General features: G+C 42.7%; 1 protein-coding gene across 1 annotated transcript in view; it reads left to right on the top strand.

Moving 5' to 3' along the window:
* The window catches only part of MPL (MPL proto-oncogene, thrombopoietin receptor), a 294,761-nt gene that overhangs the window by 274,006 nt on the left and 4,237 nt on the right, over window positions 1-16,518 (top strand). Inside the window, exon 11 of the mRNA XM_086935961.1 lies at window positions 177-264. Within this exon, the coding sequence (XP_086792087.1) occupies window positions 177-264 (88 nt within the window). The remainder of the gene's footprint in view (window positions 1-176; window positions 265-16,518) is intronic.

The following is a 16,518-nucleotide window of genomic DNA, read 5'->3' on the forward strand; positions in this document are numbered from 1 at the left end:
GGTGAGTCCGTGGTGGCGTCCAAATGTCTTTCAAAGTGCCGGGATGACTGCATATGGGTCGAGCTGTTATCCAGATTAGCTCTAGTGAGAATGCTGCAGAAAAAACAGTGTCTTGCTCTCAAGTGTGACAAAGGATGAGGATTCATGTGGTGATTAATTTATTTTCTAAATTTCAGTAAATTCAAGGGGAAAATCTGGCCACCTGTGCCAAACCTGCACCGAGTCCTGGATGGTTTCATGGCAGAAATACAGAAGCAGTATCAGGTGAGTGTGTGTCTTAAGTGTGACCTGTTTCAGCCAGTGTGTAGTGCTCTAAGCCTACTCAGAACATGTCAGAATGTGCTTTGTGTTCCATGCACCACCCACGCTGTGTCTTGTTTCAAATTCAGCCTGTGCGTGACGAACATCCCCACTCCCTACTAATACGCCCCTGATCCAGTGCGGCTCACAAACAACCCTCAATTCTCATCCCACTCAACCCAGGAGCAACTCACTTTACTCATCGGTGGGGCCCATAGCACCGCGAGTCATAAATCCACGCATCACACTATTCGTAAATCAGTGGAAAAGAAGGCGAGCTGCTGGATAGCGGGGTACCTCATTAACCTGGATTCTAACTTTTATACATTATATACATGTATGTACATTTAAAATGTTTCCCTTCAGACTTGAGGAAATAAACATCAAGGTACTCCGCTATTTGGTCGATGGACCAACTAGTAGAAGTCAATTGATGCCGATTAAGACCAGCTCAATCACAATATTCCCATTATATTTTACTTTAAATTGTCATGACTTTTAATCTAAAATAGAACAGACTCGAGTTTATATTTTACATCTAAATTCATTAAGAAAAGGAAATAGCATTTTCTCTGAACAAGCAAAATTTTAAGCATTTACTAATTACATTCAATAAATGAAATATTAGAAAGCATATTACCAATCTGCCATAGGAAGATGACAGAACTGCATAGAACAGGTCCCCAAGTTGAATGTCTTTCTAGCCTTCTCGATGTCATCCTCCCGACATGAAATCTCCGCAATCAATTCCAAAGTCTTTTGCACCATAAAAATTGTTCAGACCGACAACATGTCCTTGTGCGAAAAATTCACTGAACCAATCCACACTTTTTTTATGCACTAGCTCTTTTATACCCTTTTCATTAACTATCATTGGTCCATTAGAGGGGTGGTGATGATCACCTCATGTCCTCCTTGTCCAAACCAGTTCTTAATTTGCAGTGTCATTCCCACTTGCTTTCTCATGACCAAACTGTCCAAGTTGCAATTGTCATTCCGTCCTTGTATCTTTATTCATAATAAGGTTACAGCATTCTCGTCTTCCCAGGCTTTTTAAATGCAAGCATCCTTTGGCACATCTCCCGTTCATAGGCCAAGCCGACCTTGACATCTCTCGCTCCGAGCACAGGCCATTCAATCATTTCTAGCATACTTCGTGCATGCGTGGGGGCATCTTTCCCGCAGTCGATACCATAGTTTTGTTTAAACAGCTATTTTCAGACTACGCCGCACGGGCCTCAATGGGAACTAATATGAAAACAAACACAACAGACGTTAGATATAGAATTTTAACCCTTCTATTTACCTCCCACATTCTAATTTTCCCTGTTAGTAGTTACCTAGCAAAAAAGCACACAAATATGCGTCATTTACTTACCATCTGCATTCTTTTTGCCACACAACTTCTAATATAAGCACAAATACACACGTTTATTTGCTTATATTAACAATACTACAGCTCTATTTTAATAAGACTCTTTGATTTGTTAGCAAATTAATTTTCAGCAAAACAGCAATTAGTTTTCCCTTGTGTGGTGTCTATTCTATGTGCACTTGGTTGATTAGTTTTCATGCTTCACACAATTAATAAATGTTACAGTTATAAGAGAATGACTTTACAAGGGGTACACCCAAAAAAATCTTTCGCCTGCTCCATCATCCTTCTCCAGTGCAATGCACTATGTCATCCTGTGTGTGGAGTACATGACTCTCATCCTGGTACGGTGCACTGTATCAATCTGTCTGTAGTGCAAAAGAGCCTCTTCTAGGTACAGTGCCGTGACTGTGTCAGCCTGTGTGTGGTATAGCGGAGCCTCCTCCTGGTACAGTGTTCTGTCTGTATCAGCTTCTGTGTGCAGTACACCACCTAGGTACAGTGCTCTGTCTGTAAGCATCATCCTTATAAGTGCTCTGTCTGTGCCATCCTGTGTGTGGTATAGTACAGCCTCCTCCTGCTGGTACAGTGCTCTGTCTGTGTCAGCCTGTGTGTGGTATAGTACAGCCTCCTCCTGGTACACTGTCCTGTCTGTTTCAGGCTGTGTGTGGTATAGTACAGCTTCCTCCTGGAACAGTGCTCTGTCTGTGTCAGCCTGGGTGTGGTATAGAAGAGCCTGTTCCTGGTACAGTGCTCTGTCTATGTCAGCATGTGTGTGGAGTACATCACTCTCCTTCTGGAAAAGTGCTCTGTCTGTGTCATCCTCTGTGTAGTATAGAAGAGCCTCCTCCTGGTACAGTGCACTGTCTCCTCCTAGTACAGTGCTCTGTGTCCGCCTGTGTGTGGTATAGAAGAGCCTCCTCCTGGTACAGTGCTGGATTTCTTTTCCCAAAAGTCATAATGTCACTATCCTGTTGGGTTCAGTCGAAGGCTTTAGTAGTTTAAACCTGAGCTCAACCTTTGGTAGCCAAGGCACAGAGCAGAGAGGCTTCTTGTAGTAATTACACACCTTTGTTTGTATAATCCAGATGAGTTTATGTTTGAGGCATGTGGGCTGCTGAATTCATATCTTAGCATAGATCGCTGCCTAGTGTTGGGTCCGGATGTTTGCATCTTGTTGTCTTGGAAGAGACTTCGAAGTATCACGAGATAGGTGACTCCTCCCCTGGACTACAGTGCGCATGGGTATCTTCTCCATCTTCAGATTGTTTTTTTCTGCCATTGGGTTCGGATGCACTTCGACAGCTCCAACTTCGGTACCGAAGTTTTTCAACTTTCCATAGCCAAAACTTACTAAATTCGATGGTATTGTTTCCGCTCGGTATCCCTCGACTCGACAACACTTCCATCTCTCCCTGGTCGTCGACGCGGGGCATTGGGCCTTTTCGACGCCACATGGGCCTCCTGCCCATGGAAAGGACCCCGTTTAAAAGATGCCCACAGTGTGCATCCAAATTTCCACTCAGTGAACAGCATAAAGTATGCAACAGGTGCCTATGACCGGAGAACAACGTAGCACACTCTCCAGCTTGGGCTCTGTTTCGACCAAAAAAAAAAACTATCCGGAACCGAAGAGCAGCTTGACAAGCGATGCAGCGGCAGGCACCAGAACCAGAAAACATATTCAACGACGAACATGAACTCCCAGAGGCGGAGGGCACCGACGACCTGTAGGTAGTCACTGTAGAGGACCAGTCGGACTCCGATGACCTAATCACACCGGGGCAAACCGTGAGTTCCAAAGCCCCTACCCCGCCTCCACCTCCAGACAAGGCTCCAGTAAAAGCATTGCCTAAAAGCCTTAACAGCGACCGAAACACCGCTTCAGAAGCCCTGCCTTCTGGCTCGGCTCCGAAGACCACACCCAAGCCTTCCGGTACCCCGGGACCGAGCAAAACACTTCCCAAAGTGGCCTCGGCAGAGCAAAACCGCTCAACCCAAAAAAGTCGTCGAGCACAAGAAGGGCGTCGATCCAAAAACGGCAGCAGAGCCGAGAACGAGCGTCGACACCAAGAAAGTCGTCGATCCGAAGAAGGCCGGCAACCCCAAGAAGGTCGCAGATCCGAAGAAGACCATCGATCCCAAGAAGGTCTTCTATCCGAAAAAGGCCGTCGACCTAAAGAAGGTCGTCGATCCGAAGACTGCCTTCGAGCCGAGGAAGGCCGTTGAGCCGAAGAAGGCCGTCAAGCCAAAAAAGGTCGTCGAGCCAAAGAAGGGTGTCGAGCCGAAAAAAGCTGTCGAGCCGACAAAGGCTGTCGAGCCAAAGAAATTTCATATGAAAGACGTCCAGCCTAAAAAGACACTTGACCCAAACAAATCCGTCGAGTCCGAAATGCACCCGAAAACAAAAAATGAAGACAAGCAGGCGACCAATCCAAAAACCTCGGCGCCGAAGCCATGGACAGTGGAGGAAGAACTTTTTCATCCAGATCCAGTGTGCCCAGAATAACAGAGACTGTATATACACCCTGATACATGACATATATCAGTCTACAATAAAAGCAAGAGAAGACTGGACAGTGAAGCCCCTTCTCCTTTTCCTCCTAAGAAAAAGGACTTTGGCACATCCCCTTCAAGACCTTTCACACCTCCTCCTTTCACTCCTAACATGCCTTATGCTCCATATTCTCCTATACCTATAGAATATGATCAGGAAGAAGACATGGGTGAAGATCCTCAGGATGATTTTATATAACCTGATGATCAAGGAAACCAGGATGACACATGGAGTGACCATAATGACCCTGATGACACATATTATACACAACCCATACCTGATCCCTCTCCATACCCCACATAGCCATCTCCTACTGACAACACTGTCTCTTTTAACCAGCTAGTGGAAAGAGCAGCTCAGTATCATAGCGTACACATGCACACTGACCCTATATCGGGGGATTTTCTATTTAACACCTTCCCAACATCAGAGAAGAGTGTATGTGCACTCCCTATGCTAAAAGGAGTACTAAAGCACGCACCAGACATCTTTAAGGATCCAGCCAGGGCACGTGTCCTCAATCCAAGAATTGAGAAAAAATATAAACCGGCCCCTACAGATCCCTCTTATATCAGGTCTCAGCTACCACTAGACTCCCTACTTGTATTTAATGCTAGGAAAAAAGCTAATTTGCAAACAACAGGTGATGCTCCCCCTCCAGACAAGGAGTCAAAAATTTTTGAAGCCTCAGGGAAAAGAGTGGCCTCTCATGCAGCAAATACCTGGAGGATTGCCAACACCCAAGCTCTCCTAGCACGATATGACCGAGCACACTATGACCAACTGGAGGGATTATTACAACACCGACCAGAACCCTATAAGGCAAAAGCAAACGACCTAATACAGGAAGGGAAATTCATCACTACGCATCCATAAAATGCGCCCTTGATGTAGCTGATACAGCCGCTAGGTCTGTCAACACTAGTGTATTACTACGCCGGCATGCCTGGCTCCGCATTTCAGGATTTAAAATTGAAGTGCAATCTACCATACTCAATCAACCCATTATCCAGGATTTCTTATTTGGCCCTGCGGTTGATACCATCTTAGAAAAGATGAAAAAAGATACTGACTCCGCTAAGGCCATGGGTGCCCTTCAATTTCAACAGTCTAGGAGCTCCTTTCGAGGCTCAGGCAGAGGCAACACATCTTAAACTTCTCCATCATTCAAGAGCACTACACAAGGCACCTTTAATAAAGGCTCCAATAGAGGAGGTTATAGAGGGAACAATAACAAGGGCAGAGGACGTGGTAATAATAACACCCGAGCTTCCACTGCCACCAAACAGTGACTTTTTCACACTCCCTCCAGATCACTTAACACCAGTCGGAGGCAGAATAACACAATTCCTACCAGTCTGGAACGCTATCACTACAGACAGGTGGGTGAGACAAATTATCCAGTATGGTTACTGCCTGGAACTCACTTCGACTCCACCCAACATACCGCCCAGACACCGTCCAATGTCCAAAGAACACATCACTCTGTTACAACAAGAGGTGATATCCATGCTGGACAAGGGTGCCATAGAGCCAGTCCCATTACAACATCAAGGGACAGGGGTATACTCTCTATACCTCATTCCCAAAAAAGACGGCTCCTCAGACCAATATTAGACCTCAGACCTTTGAACCAATATATACTCTCAGATCATTTCCATATGATCACTCTACAACAGGTCCTCCCACTACTCCAGCAAGGCGACTTCCTCGCCACATTAGACCTCAAGGATGCATACTTTCACATCCCCATACATCCGGCTCACAGGAGATACCTCAGGTTCACAATAGAGGGTCAGCACTATCAATTCAAAGTTCTCCCCTTCGGGGTAACTACAGCACCAAGGGTTTTTACAAAATGCGTAGCAGTAGTAGCAGCACACGTCAGGAGGCAATACATCCATTTGTTCCCCTACCTCGACGATTGGCTCATAAAAGCCAACTCATACGCACAGTGTGCCAGCCATACCTTACAGACAATCCAGCTACTGCACAGTCTAGGATTTTCCATAAATTACCCAAAATCACATCTGCACCCCTCCCACATACAGCAATATCTGGGAGCAACAATAGACCCCTCCGTGGCAAAGGCATATCCAAATCCAGCCAGGATAGCCAACATACAATCTGTCATTCAAACATTTCAGCCACAACACTCCCTGCCAACTCGAGTGTTCATGCAGCTCATAGGCATGATGGCCTCCTGCATATTCACTGTTCCTCATAATCGGCTTCAAATGCGCCCCTTACAGGAATGCCTAGCACGCCAGTGGAACCAAACTCAAGGACAAATAAAAGACCTAGTGTTGGTAGACGGTCGCACTAACCGCTCTCCTCAGTGGTGGAACCCACAAAAACTTTCCAAGGGGAGACTGTTCCAAGAGCCGGTTCCACAAGTAGTAGTAACAGTGGACGCATCACTGACAGGTTGGGGAGCCCATCTCCTTCAATATACAGTCCAAGGTCTCTGGACAGCCAAACAAAAGACACTACATTTAAACCACTTAGAGTTACTAGCAATATTCCTAGCGATGAGAGCCTTTCAGAAATACTTGTGCAACACGGCTGTGTTAATCCGGACGGACAACATGACAGGAATATACTACATCCAAAAACAGGGGGGACACACTCTCTGCAATTATTTCACCTAGCACAGAGCATATGGAAGTAGGCAATTCCACAAAACATTTATCTCCTGGCAGAGCACATCCTAGGACTAGACAACCAGATAGCAGACCTACTAAGCCAACACAGTCAGCAAGTACACAAATGGGAGATTCATCCTCAAGTTCTCCAACCATTCTTCCAAAAGTGGGGACATCCAGACATAGATCTGTATGCCACAAACGAAAACTCAAAATGCCTGTCCTTCGCAGCCAGGTTTCCACACCCATTGTCACAAGGCAATGCTCTATGGATGAACACATATGGCCATGTCTGAATTGGGGTGGTGTGGATTGAAAAACAATGGATTTAGGCCCAGATCTCTGTAATGGGGTGAATGCATGACATTGTTCTGCATTCTGTCCATCAACTGTTGTTTTTGCTATGGATGAACTGGTCAGGCAGATTTGCATACGCTTTTCCACCAACCCCACTGATTCCATTAGTGGCAGGCAAACTAAGGCAACAGTCACTCACAATGATCCTGGTTGCTCCCACATGGGCAAGACAGCCATGGTACTCAACGCTCCTAGAACTCTCAGTGGTTCCTCACCAAAGACTGCGCCTCTCACCACAACTGCTAAAACAGAACCATGGAGAAATCAGGCACCCAGATCCCAATCAGATGAACCTAGCGATCTGGCTCCTGATGTCTTAGAGTTCGGATATCTTAACTTGCCTCCAGACTGTATGAACATTATCAAGGAAGCAAGGCGTCCCACTACCAGAGCATGCTACGCAGCTAAATGGAAAAGATTTGTAATTTATTGTAATAATAACCAAATCAATCCATTGGATGCCTCCATCCAAAATGTAATCTGTTACCTGCTACATCTTCAGAGATGTAAATTGGCATACTCATCCATAAGGCTACACCTTGCTGCTATAGCAGCATATATTCAAAACGGACAACATGTGTCCCTATTCAGAATTCCACCTATCAAAGCTTTTATGGAGGGACTTAAAAGAATTATCCCTCCAAAGCATCCACCTTCTCCAGTCTGGAACTTAAACATAGTACTTGCAAGACTCATGGGACCCCCCTTCGAACCACTTAATTCATGTGAACTACAATTCTTAACATGGAAGGTGGCATTTTTAATTGATATATCCTCCCTCAGGCGAGTGAGTGAGCTACAGGCACTAACCATCCAGGAACCTTTCATGCAAATACACCACAATAAAGTAGTGCTTCGTACAAACTCTACATTTATGCCAAATGTTATATCCACTTTCCACATCAATCAGTCCATAGAATTGTCAGTTTTCTTTCAAATCCCGCAATCCGTGTCTGAAAGAGCTCTACACACACTAGACGTTAAAAGAGCTCTGTTATATTACGTTGACCGAACAAAGTCATTCAAAAAGACAAAGCAACTATTTGTCGCTTTTTCACCATAACGTAAAGGTAATCCCATTTCCAAGGCAGGAATAACCAGATGGATAGTTAAATGCAATCAAATATGCTATCAAAAGGCAAAGCACAATTTAACAGTTCCCCCAAAAGCCCACTCAAGGCGTAAAATGGGGGCATCCATGGCTTTCCTAGGAAATATTTCCTTAGAAGACATATGTAGGGAAGCTACATGGTCTACCATACACACTTTCACTAAACACTACTGTGTTGACGTGCAAGCTAAGCAACAAGCTGCTGAGGCCAAGCTGTCCTTAAAACTCTTTTTCAAACCACTGCAGCTGATACAGGCGACCACCGCTAGAGGAGAAACTGCTATTCAGTCTATGCTAAGATATGAATTCAGCAGCCCACATGCCTCGAACGGCAAATGCTACTTACCAGTATGCATCTGTTCTTGGCATGTAGGGCTGCTGACATTCATATACCCACCCTCCTCCCCGGTGCCTGTCACAGCTGCATGGTTATCTTCCTTACATACATTTACATGGTCATCTCTTACTTCCTATACTCCATTTTTGCCACAATGGTGAAAAACAATCTGAAGATGGAGAAGATGCCCATGCGCACTGTAGTCCAGGGGAGGAGCACCTATCTCGTGATACTTCGAAGACTCTTCCAAGACAACAAGGTGCAAACATCCGGACCCAACACTAGGCGGCGATCTATGCTAAGATATGAATGTCAGCAACCCTACATGCCAAGAACAGTTGCATACTGGTAAGTAGCATTTGCCTTCAAGTCCACATCATCAGCAAAGTAGCTCCTTACACGACGCTGCCTCCACAGTAATGCAGCATACTCAGAACACTGAGAATTGGGCAATCTAAGTTCTGTCTGGACATTCCAGCTCACATACTAATATCTTGGTAATATGAAAATTAACTCTACATATATTTTTCCCTATGAAAATAACAAAAGGAAATAAAACAATACGTTACATAACAATTAATAACAATGCAAGTGCAAAAAGAAATGCGTTTAAAAATATGGCATTACCAAAATTGACATTTACCCCAGCTGCCCGGTTACTTTGCAAACATTTCCAACACTCCATACAGTACCATTTTCTAACACAACTACCTTACGCCTCACTTCAAAGACCTTTAATGGAGTGGCAAATTTACTATCTCCCTTTATTACCATATCAAATTTGTTGGTAACAAACCAATCACCAAACACAATGTGGATTCTTTCACACCTTTCCTTGTGTTGTAATATTCTTCTGCATACTTCTGCCTTACTGTGACACCAGCTTTAAAAGCTTGATGGTCTACCCACAAATGATCTTTCACAACCAACCAACCAGGATTCTCTTTCCTCCCTGGTTTTCTACCCTTCAGAGAAACAAAAGGGGAAATACCAGTAACAGCATGAGGAGTAGTTCTGTGCATCCACACTAACTTCTTCAACTCCCCCTTCTAAGATAATCCATAGACCAAGGACAATTGTATGTTGTCCATGATTAAACGGTTGATTATCTCAACCATTCCGTTAGCTTGTTGTCTGGACAAAGCTGCTCTTTCATGAACAATTCCCCACTCTTCCATAAACTCCTTCATTTGTCTTGAAACAAACTGTATACCATTGGCTGGTACAATAGTTTTCGGCACCCCCTCTTCCAAAAAAACGTCTTCTAAAAATCCCATGACAGTTTTGGTGTTAAATACTCTCATAGGTTTATACACAAACCACTTAGTATGGTAATCAGCAAGTACAATGATAACCTATTTTCACTTCCCAGCTTATATATAGGACCCAGAAATTCCATTGCTAACCTTTCCCAATGCCTAGCTGGTATCTCAACACACTTAAGTGGTGGTTCTCTTAAACGTTTTTACTTTATCACTGTTTGTACATGCATAGCAGTATTTCACAACATCCTCAACCATACTATCACATTTAGGCCACCAATATGTTTATCTCTTCGTGGCCATATTCCTCCCAGGATGTCCTTCATGCGCTAGTTCCAAAATGTGACTCCAAAGTTCCACAGGAGGTACAATGCCACTCCTCCTCATTATCTTGTTGTCTAGGATGCTCAACTCTTCTCTAACATTCCAATATCCGTTTATCAGCTCATCACAACTCACACCAGATTGCCAACCATCCCTAATATACTCCTTTACACTTCTTAATACCAAATCATCATCCATGGCAGCATCCCATACTTCTTTCTTTAATGCCACACATTCATGGACCCTGAACTCATCGCTCACCTCAGCTTCAGGATTTATCATTTCAACTATTTGACTTTTGATAGGTAACCAAGACAGGCAATCTGCTACTACATTTTTTAATCCTTTCAAGTATTCCATCTCAAAATTATACTCTAAAACAGATAAAATCCATCTCGAAATCCTAGGAGTAACTCCATTTTCTAACCCTCTGCTACCCTTGAACAAAGGCACTAGTGACTTATGGTCTGTTCTGACTTTGAAAGGCAAACTCCAAAGAAAATACTTGAAATGTTTAATTCCCCAACAAGGGCTTCTGTTTCAATTACTGAGTAAAATCTCAGCACCTTGCAATCTTTTGGATGCAAATACAATCATTCTTTGCTGTCTATCAAAAACTTGAGCCAACACTGCTCCCAGTCCTACACCACTGGCATCTGTGGTCGAGTACGTTTTCCCAGTTACTTCAAAGTGGCCTAGGAAAGGAGCCCAATGATATTTTCTTTGATTTTCTTGAACGCATCCTTACATGCATCATTCCACACAAATACTACATCCTTTTTCATCAATAACATTAAAGGGCTCCACTCTTTCAGTGAAGTTCTTTACGAACTTTGAACAATATTCGGCCAACCCAAGGAAGGACTTCGATTGATCTTGCTTTCCGGGCACGGTGCATCTCTTATTCCCGGAACAATGCTCTGCTTGGGTTGTATACGATCACATGATATCACATGTCCCAAATATATTAAAAAAATCCTAAATTGACACCCATATTGCTCCAAACGCTTCATTACTTCTTCTAAAAATTCATCATGGTGCGATTCATTTATTCCAGCTATCATGATATCAACCTGAAAATACTAGACATTTTCTAACCCTTCAAATATTTTCGGCATCACCCTTTGAAAAACTGCTGACGCAGATGCCAGTCCAAACGGCATTCACAAATAACGAAATGCCCCTAATGGGGTGACGGAGGATGTCAGATGTCTGGAATCCTTATGCAGATTGATTTGATGGTATGCTGCTATCGTCAACCGTAAAAACTTTCCCTCCCGACATGGCTGACAACATTTCAGAAATATTGGGGAGTGGTTGTCTGTCAACCCAAATATTTTGATTCAGATCTCTTAAGTCTATGCATAACCTGATCTTACCAGCCTCTTTAGAAGCTACGACAATTGGAGCCAACCATTCGGATGATTCGATAGGCTTGATTATTCCCTGACTTAATAATTTGTCCAATTCCTTTTGCAAAGGTTCCCTCATCATAAGAGGCACATTGCGTACCTTATTTACCATGGGGATTGCTCCTTTTTTAAGGATGATGTTATGACAGAATCCTTTCAATAGACCCAAATCATCACTGAGAATACGAGGAAATTTCTTTACTACTCCTTCATCAATTGTATCCACATAGTTTACACTATGCGGTTCCAGTAATGAACAGAGTTTACACTATGCTGTTCCGGTTATGATACTATGACAAGGTCTACTGCATTAGGATTTAACATTATGTCCAAATCTTTCTGATGACGCCATCCCAAAAGATTGAGCCATAATCAATTAAATACACATGTCCATACACTATTTGTCCCTTTAAAGAGGTGTTCATCCATCTTACTGCTAGAATTCCTATTTTCTTCCCAACATAACCTACTGCTTTTGTATCAGGTTCGGACCAATCATCATATTGTTATTTAGATAATGTATCTTTTGACACTAAGGTGTACATACTCCCTGAGTCAACCAACATGTTCACAAGCAAATCATCAAAACCTACAATTCAAAGTGGTTTCTCAAGTTTCCCATCACTTTCTTTTCTTGCACCATTGAATTTCTTGCCATGTGTGACATCATTGGAAATAGCGCATTCTTCATCATAAATAGGTAAGAATATTTCAGTCACACTTTCACATACTTCCTCAATTTCTTTAACACTACTTTGTTTATATCCTGTTCTACACATTTTGGAAAAATTCCCTTTTTCCCCACAGTTACGGCATACAACTCCTCTTGTGGACATTTAAAACTTGTTGCAATATGCCCAGGAGCCCCAAAATGAAAACATGTTATTTCTCTTGTAATAATATCTTTCTTTCCACCATTGTCCACTACATTATTCTTTACTCCTTCAGTGTCATTCTTTGTAATATCCTTTAAAGATGTTTTTTGAACTTCAGAAATAGGAGTACTTTCTTTTCGAACCTTCCCAATTTTTGTTTCAACTTTTAACGACGTATCCATTTCCTTTAACCACTTCGAAGCTTCCTCCATGCCCTTGACAACATGAATAGTTCCTTCAAGATCGAGATCTTTTGTTAGCAACTTTTCTCTCACCCTTTTATCATTTGTAGATCTCACAACTTGATCCCTAATGAGAGAGTCACTTAAGTTCTCAAACTTACACTTTAGGGACAACCCACGTAAAGCTGCTACATATGTATCGATGTCTTCCTCCAACAATTATGCTTGTGTTAAAAAATGTATGTTGTTCCATTTCAATATTAATTTTAGTAATAAATCTTATATCAAACATCATAATAGACATTTCGTACACATTGTTAGGTTGTCCATCGCCCATATCTGAGGAAATCTCTGGTAAATTCTCATATAGTCTCCTTCCCTCAACTTCCAGATGATGTAGTAATATAGCTTGGCGGCTAACAGGTCCATACCTCTCACCACCAATATATACGTGAAGAATAGTTTTTTCCATTGTTCCTAGGGAACAGGTGGAGACTCTGGAGTAGCCAAAAACGTTGTCGGAGAAGCCATGGCTTAGTCAGACATGTTCACTGCAAAAAAAAAAACAACCAACTAAAACAAGGGATTAATACAATAAATTAACAAAATAGTCTAACACAATTAATTGATTAGAGTATTATTCCAATTCTTCTGTGAGTCAATTTTTGTATTCCGTTTTTCAATTCAGTTTTTTTCCTCTTTCTGCTTTTCGTATTATAGTTTCTTCCCTGTCTATAGCAGTTGTCTTGTCTATATTTTTACAATGTTCCAGTCAGACGTGGGAGAGATCAGAGCATAAACTGGAAAATTGAACTTAGTATCTCAGACTGTATACAACACCAATAGAATGTTTACTTCGTAGTATACTACCATCAAAAGTCTTTCTGTAAGAACAATAATAAATACTTCACTTGTGGCTAGCACTTGAAATCTTGCAGCTCACAGTATAATCACTATTGTTCTTGTGACGTGCCTATAATATCTTCACACGCTCATTGATAGTGTGCCTTTCAAATCTTCACAGTGCTCACAGTACTCTTGACTAGTGACGCTCGCGTTTTAATAATGACAATTAAGTGCTCCCAGTGCTTCATTACAGACACCTGTTAATTGTCGGTAGTTGACGCTCGCGCTTGAAATTGATTCCGTGCAAGTGTGTTCTGGGGTACGTGTAATCGATTCCTAATGACATTTAGTCTTCAGAAAGTGCTTCGCGCTACCATTATTAATGCATGCGCAGGCAGTTCAAACATCTGCAAATCCCAACGGTGACCTTCAGAGACTTTCACGCCATACAAGTTCAACAGTAAAGGAAGGACATTCAACACTTTCCTTTCAATACGGCAATGCATATTAAATCCGCTCAGGCACGCAGCTTCCAAGTCCTTTTAAATCCGCTCAGGCATGCATCGTTAAACAAGTTAAAAACGATCTTACCAGCATGCAGATCGTTTGTTTGGACACCATCTCATTTAGACCAGGGGTGAGGATATCCGTAGCCTGCCCCCTGCGCAGACACAACTCATCGCTGTGAAATGTAGTAATTACACAACTCTGTTTGTGTAATCCAGATAAGTTTATTTCAAGTCGAAATCCCCAGCTTAGCAGCTCCTTACACAACGCTGCCTCCACAGTAATGCAGCATACTCAGAACAGGCAATCTAAGTTCTGTCAGGACATTCCAGCTCACCCACTGATCTCTTGGTAATATGATAATTAACTCTACACTTCCCTAAAGAAAATGTGTAAATCATTTACAAGTACCAAACAGTTAAAAAGTCAAAAACACAAAACAATAAATATCCCAATTCAATTTATAAAAGTAGAGTACAATTTAATAAACAAAATGACACCAAAACAATACAAATTGGGTAAGATGGGGTGGAGATATGAATTTTTAAAGAGTAATCACTGCTCATGGGTGACAAGGACTTAGTCAGGATTTTAGGCAGAACGCGATGGAGTGCGGGTCAAATAAACCAAGCATTTTCATCCTGGTCAAAGATCTCATATTTAGGAGTGGGCTATAAATTCCAGTCAGCGGGCACAGTTGGCAGAGTTTTGGCAGCTCATGAATAACGCAGAGTTCCAGCCAAATTCCGCCAACGGCCTCTTGGTGGAGTTTTCGCTTGTGTGCGGCTCGCCAACAGTAAGTTTGTGAGTGAGGATTGGTGGCCCCAGCACAATTTTTGGGCGCTAGGAGGGCTCACGGCAAGTTTTTCTCAGTGTGGTCAGTCATGAGTAATCGCAACCGCTGGTGGTGAGAAAGTTGTTGCTCGAGTAGTAAATTGACTCAAGTGCTAGTATAAACAACTCAAGGTGTGTGCCCTCTAGCACGTAATCTGCTGCTGTTTGGCCTGATTTTTTAACATGGAACAAGATTCCCATCGCTAAAAACCAGCGTGTGTAATGCAACGTGACAATCTCCACCCATTCGCAGACCTTTGCAGAATCTGGCAGTTCCTGTCAAGGTTTTTAAGCTTGAAACACTGCTCCATCAACATGAAGGAACTGTCCATCAAACTTATTTTTCTTTATTTTTAAAATGTAATTCTGAAGCAGGGTTTTCGTTTTGAAACTAACAATAACTCTTCCCCTTCTCATGAGACTATTCTCTCATGGCAAGGGGGGAATTAGACAATTTTACTGCCCCTTATCTCTAGGGTTTTCCTTGCAGTGAAAACTGATCAGTATGTCCACCCATCTAAATCAAGTGGGTTGGCTTAGAAACCAGGCTCAATTTCCCCTACTTCATCAGTCATAACAATGGAAGAGACAGATTAGTCTCTGCCTTGGGTACACCTGTGGTCTACCCGCAGCTAAATTTGGCAGGCAGACCATCATCTTGGAGATAAGGATACTCCCTCGACTTAAAAATGTTGTTTCCTCACTTCCAAGATTTAAATCAGCCCCTTAGTCTCTATTTAGTTTCTATTTTGAAGTCGGATTGTCTTGCCGCAAGGGTCGACGGAGCAGGTTTCTTTTAGCAAAACAAGCTCCAAACAGGAACAACTTATTTACTTGTCAAGTGAGCTCACACCTTGGGCGTTTTGACTTGGTTGGTTGGTTGCAGTCCTTTGGAATTCTGATAGTTGAAACTTCTTCTAAATACCAACTTTTAAGAGATGGTTGGGAAAGTCTAGCTAGACAGAGCCAAAGGACTCAGTACCTCAAGGGAAGCATATAGGTATCAAAACTCTCTCCAGTAGAGGCTAATAGCAGGGTCTGGTCTAGGTCAGATGGTTGTGCCCCTGTAGTCACACAGGAAGGTAGTTAACTGACCCTTGGATTCCACTTCTTTGTCCTTGGTACAAGTGGGAGCAGGTCCATTCCTTCAGGTCCCACACAGGTTTCAAGCATCAGGTGTAGTATTCATTCTATTCTTCCACAAGTCCGGAAAGTGTTCTGAGTAATAGGTAGTGAGGTCTATTTTTTGACAGTTCAGCAGCCATTTAGTGTGGTGACTATTGGACACTCCCTAACCAATTGGAAAAAAGTTCACAGGGACAACCCTACCCACTTTTACGGGACATTCTGTTTGCCTTATTGCAAACTATCCTAAAGTGCACTACTCTAAGGGAAAATCAAGATGGCACTGATCTTCTGCTTTTGGAGGGAGCTTGTGTGCCAGTCAGGTTTATATGTAGAGAAATTTGCAGAACCCTCCTCATTATCTACATAAAATTGGTCTTGGACCCGTTCTCCTCTCAAAGAGCTATTACTCAATTGGCTACCTAGGGCCTAAAGAATAGAGATTTCCCATTCCTTAGGTCTCCACTTA

The sequence above is a fragment of the Lissotriton vulgaris genome, chromosome 1_1 (genome assembly GCF_964263255.1).
Source record: "Lissotriton vulgaris chromosome 1_1, aLisVul1.2, whole genome shotgun sequence".
In the NCBI taxonomy this organism is placed as follows: Eukaryota; Metazoa; Chordata; class Amphibia; order Caudata; family Salamandridae; genus Lissotriton; species Lissotriton vulgaris.